Raw genomic sequence first — 3,951 nt, 5'->3', positions numbered from 1 at the left:
TTTTTTTGAGACAGAGTCTCACTCTTGTTACCCAGGCTGCAGTGCAATGGCGCAATCCCAGCTCACTGCAACCTCTGCCTCTCGGGTTCAAGCAATTCTCCTGCCTCAGCCTCCCGAGTAGCTGGAATTATAGGCATGCACCAGCACACCTAGTTAATTTTGTATTTTCAGTAGAGATGAGGTTTCACCATGTTGGTCAGGCTGGTCTTGAAGTCCCGACCTCATGTGATCCACCCGCCTCGGCCTCCCAAAGTGCTGGGATTACAGGCTCGAGCCACTGCGCCCAGCCCCATTAGGATCTTAATAAGCCCGAAGACCATCCCCTATCTTTCTGCAGAGTCTCCACCTGACAGATGCGCTGCCCGAGGGGACTGGATTCACCCTGGACATGGGGAAGTGTCTCTCACCAAGTCCCTGTTCCTTGCTCTGTCTCCCGAAAGCTCCTGGGCTCCTGCCACAGGTCCTTTGCATGTGCTGTCCCCAGGACCCAGCATGCCAGTGCCTGACGTTCAGCACCTCCCTTCACTCCTTTCAGTCTCTGCTCATCTGTCACCCCCAGACCAACGCACCTACACCTAACACATCTGCAGCCAGAATTTTTTTTTTGGAGACACAGCCTTGCTCTGTCACCCAGGCTGGAATGCAGTGGTGAGATCTTGGCTCACTGCCACCTCCGCCTCCCGGGTTGAAGCGATTCTCCCGCCTCAGCCTCTTGAGTAGCTTGGACTACAGGCACCCATCACCATGCCCAGCTAATTTTTTTATTTTTTAGCAGAGACAGGGTTTCACCATGTTGGCCAGGTTAGTCTCGAACACCTGACCTCAGGTGATCTGCCCGCCTCAGCCTCCCAAAGTGCCGGGATTACAGGCGTGAGCCACTGCACCTGGCCTTTTCTCCATAATTCCTATCATCTTCAAATGAACTGTTCCTTCCTTCCTTTTTTGGTTCTATCATCCGATTCTGCCCTCTAGAGAGCCTTGTCTGATAGAAGTTTCTAGAACTATGGGAATGTTCTAAACCTGTATTGTCCAACATGGGAACCACCGGCCACTTGTGGCCAATGAGCCCTTGAACTGTGGCTTGTGTAGCTGAGGAATGGAATGGGGGCTTTTAAAAATTATTTTTTAAACTAACCAGACGTGGTGGCTCACACCTGTAATCGCAGCACTTTGGGAGGCCTAGGCAGGTGGATCACTTGAGGTCAGGAGTTTGAGTCCAGCCTGGCCAATGTGGTGAAACCCCGTCTCTACTAAAAATACAATAATTAGCCGGGGGTGATGGCATACACCTGTAATCCCAGCTGCTTGGGAGGCTGAGGCGGGAAGATTGCTTGAACCTGGGAGCCAGAGGTTGTAGTGAGCCAATATCATGCCACTGCACTCCAGCCTGGGTGACAGAGCAAGACCCTGTCTCAAAAAAATAAGTAAATAAATAAAGTAGTTTTAAAAATTTATTTCTTTCTTTTTGAGATGGAGTCTTGCTCTGTCGCCCAGGCTGGAGTGCAGTGGCACGATCTTGGCTCACTGCAAGCTCTGCCTACCAGGTTCACACCATTCTCCTGCCTCAGCCTCCCGAGTAGCTGGGACTACAGGCGCCCGCCACCATGCCCGGCTAGTTTTTTGTATTTTTAGTAGAGACGGGGTTTCGCTGCATTAGCCAGGATGGTCTCGATCTCCTGATCTCGTAATCCGCTCGCCTCGGCCTCCCAAAATGCTGAGATTACAGGCATGAGCCACCACGCCCGGCCTAAAAATTGATTTATTAGAGACAGGGTCTCCCTATGTTGCCCAGATTGAACTTAAACTCCTGGGTTCAAGTGATCCTCCTGCCTCAGCCTCCTAAGTAGCTGGGGGACTGCGAGCATGAGTCACTGCTCCTGGAGTTTCACTTAAGTTTAATGAAAGCTGAAAGGGCTACCTCTTTGTTGCTCTATATTTGTGGGCCGTGGCTACTCCATTATCGCAGCTAGGGCAGCTAGTCCCATAGAAATAGTAGATGAGCAGTGTATTTCATTTTAAAGTTTCTATCAGCCACATTTAACAAGAGAGGGAAAAGAACAAGTAATATTAATTTTAATAAAGGATTCTAATTAATTCAACAGATCCAAAATATTGTCATTTCAGTATGGAGTCAAGATAACAAGGCCAGGCGTGGTGGCGCACGCCTGTAATCCCTGCACTTCAGGAGGCTGAGGTGGGAGGATCACTTGAGCCCAGCAGGTCCAGGCTAAAGTGAGCTATGGTCACGCCACTGCACTCCAGCCTGGGTGACAGAGCGAGACCTTGTCTCAAAAAAAAAAAAAAAAAAGAGAGAAATAAAAGGGTGGATAAGATACTTTCACTCTTGTTTGTATACGAAGGCTTTGAAGCCAGGGTGGATTTTATGCACACAGCACGGTGAGGTTTGGACAGACTCCATCTGAAAGGCTCAGTGATGGCCGTGGTTAGTTCTGGAACATCAGGGTGCGTCAGCTGCGTTCACAGCCATGCCCCCATTGCTTGGGCATGGTAGGTGCTCAGGAACTCCTGGGTATGTGACCTGGTTGGTCAAGGGCAGCGTCTGAGGAGCTGGGTGGGTGAGTGGGGTGGGGTGGCTATGGCTCTCAGGGCCTGTTTCACTCCATCCCTGCGGAATCTCCCTCAGGAATCTCCAGGCCCACATTCCCTCCTCGGCCTTCCTCCCTCTGGCCTGTGCCCTTGTTGGACCCCTGAGCACTCCGACCTGATGTGATCCCCTCCACGGCCGCCTCTGTGCCCCGCGGCAACATCATCAGCCTCCGTACTGTGTGGGCTGTGCCTCGGTCCCCTGCCACCCAATCCTGTCCTTACCGGAAGGCGTAGGAGGAGACGATGAGGATGAGAGTGACCACGTGATGGAGCAGCATGACCACCGAGTCCTTGCGCCAGGTGTCCATGTACAGCGTGGCATAGATGGAGTGGCCATAGAAGCTTCCCTGGAGCAGGTAGGCAGCTGCGATGTCCCGCGGCACTGCCATGCCCGGCATCCAGTCTGGGGAGAGCCAAATCTCACAGTCAGGGGCCTGAGAAGCCTCTAGACAACCCCACCATGACCCAGTGACACCCTCCAAGCCACAGGTGTCCTCCCAGTACCCGGGTAGCCATGCGTGTCTGACTGCTGGCTTTCCATTCCCAATTCTTCTTCTTATTATTATTTGAGGAGTCTCCCTCTGTCATCCAGGCTGGAGTGCAATGGCGCGATCTCAACTCAGCTCCCTGCAACCTCCACGTCCTGGATTCAAATGATTCTCCTGCCTCAGCCTCCTGAGTAGCTGGGACTACAAGCGCATGCCACCAAGCCTGGCTAATTTTTTGTATTTTTACTAGAGGTGGGGTTTCACCGTGTTAGCCAGGATGATCTCGATCTCCTGACCTCATGATTCGCCTCCCTCGGCCTCCCAAAGTGCTGGGATTACAGGGTGAGCCACTGCACCCGGCCATTTTTTTGTTGTTGTTTTTTGAGACAGAATCTCGCTCTGTCACCAGGCTAGAGTGCAGTGGCACTATCTCAGCTCACTGCAACTTCCACCTCCCAGGTTCAAGTGATTCTCCTGCCTCAGCCTCCAGAGCAGCTGGGATTACAGGCACCGGACACCATGCCTAGCTAATTTTTTTGTATTTTTAGTAGAGACGGGCTTTCGCCATGTTGGACAGACTGAACTCGAACTCCTGACCTCAGGTGATCCACCCGCCTCGGCCTCCCAAAGTGCTGGGATTACAGGCGTGAGCCACTGCGTCCAGCCTGGAGGGATTTTTATTTTATTTTATTTTATTTTATTTTATTTTATTTTTTTGAGACGGAGTCTTGCTCTGCCGCCCAGGCTGGAGTGCAGTGGCCAGCTCTCAGCTCACTGCAAGCTCCGCCTCCCGGGTTCACGCCATTCTCCTGTCTCAGCCTCCCGAGTAGCTGGGACTACAGGCGCCCGCCTCGTC

General features: G+C 52.2%; 1 protein-coding gene across 6 annotated transcripts in view; it reads right to left on the bottom strand.

The window, feature by feature from the left end:
- The window catches only part of CERS1 (ceramide synthase 1), an 18,242-nt gene that overhangs the window by 3,836 nt on the left and 10,455 nt on the right, over nt 1-3,951 (bottom strand). For all 6 annotated transcript variants that reach the window (XM_017852676.1, XM_017852677.1, XM_017852679.1 and 3 more), the window contains one exon: nt 2,830-3,010. In XM_017852676.1, the coding sequence (XP_017708165.1) occupies nt 2,830-3,010 (181 nt within the window). The remainder of the gene's footprint in view (nt 1-2,829; nt 3,011-3,951) is intronic.

The sequence above is a fragment of the Rhinopithecus bieti genome, unplaced genomic scaffold (genome assembly GCF_001698545.2).
Source record: "Rhinopithecus bieti isolate Rb0 unplaced genomic scaffold, ASM169854v2 scaffold_34968, whole genome shotgun sequence".
Taxonomy (NCBI): domain Eukaryota; kingdom Metazoa; phylum Chordata; class Mammalia; order Primates; family Cercopithecidae; genus Rhinopithecus; species Rhinopithecus bieti.
The sequence above is the reverse complement of the archived record's forward strand: the minus strand, read 5'-3'. Positions and strand labels throughout refer to the sequence as shown.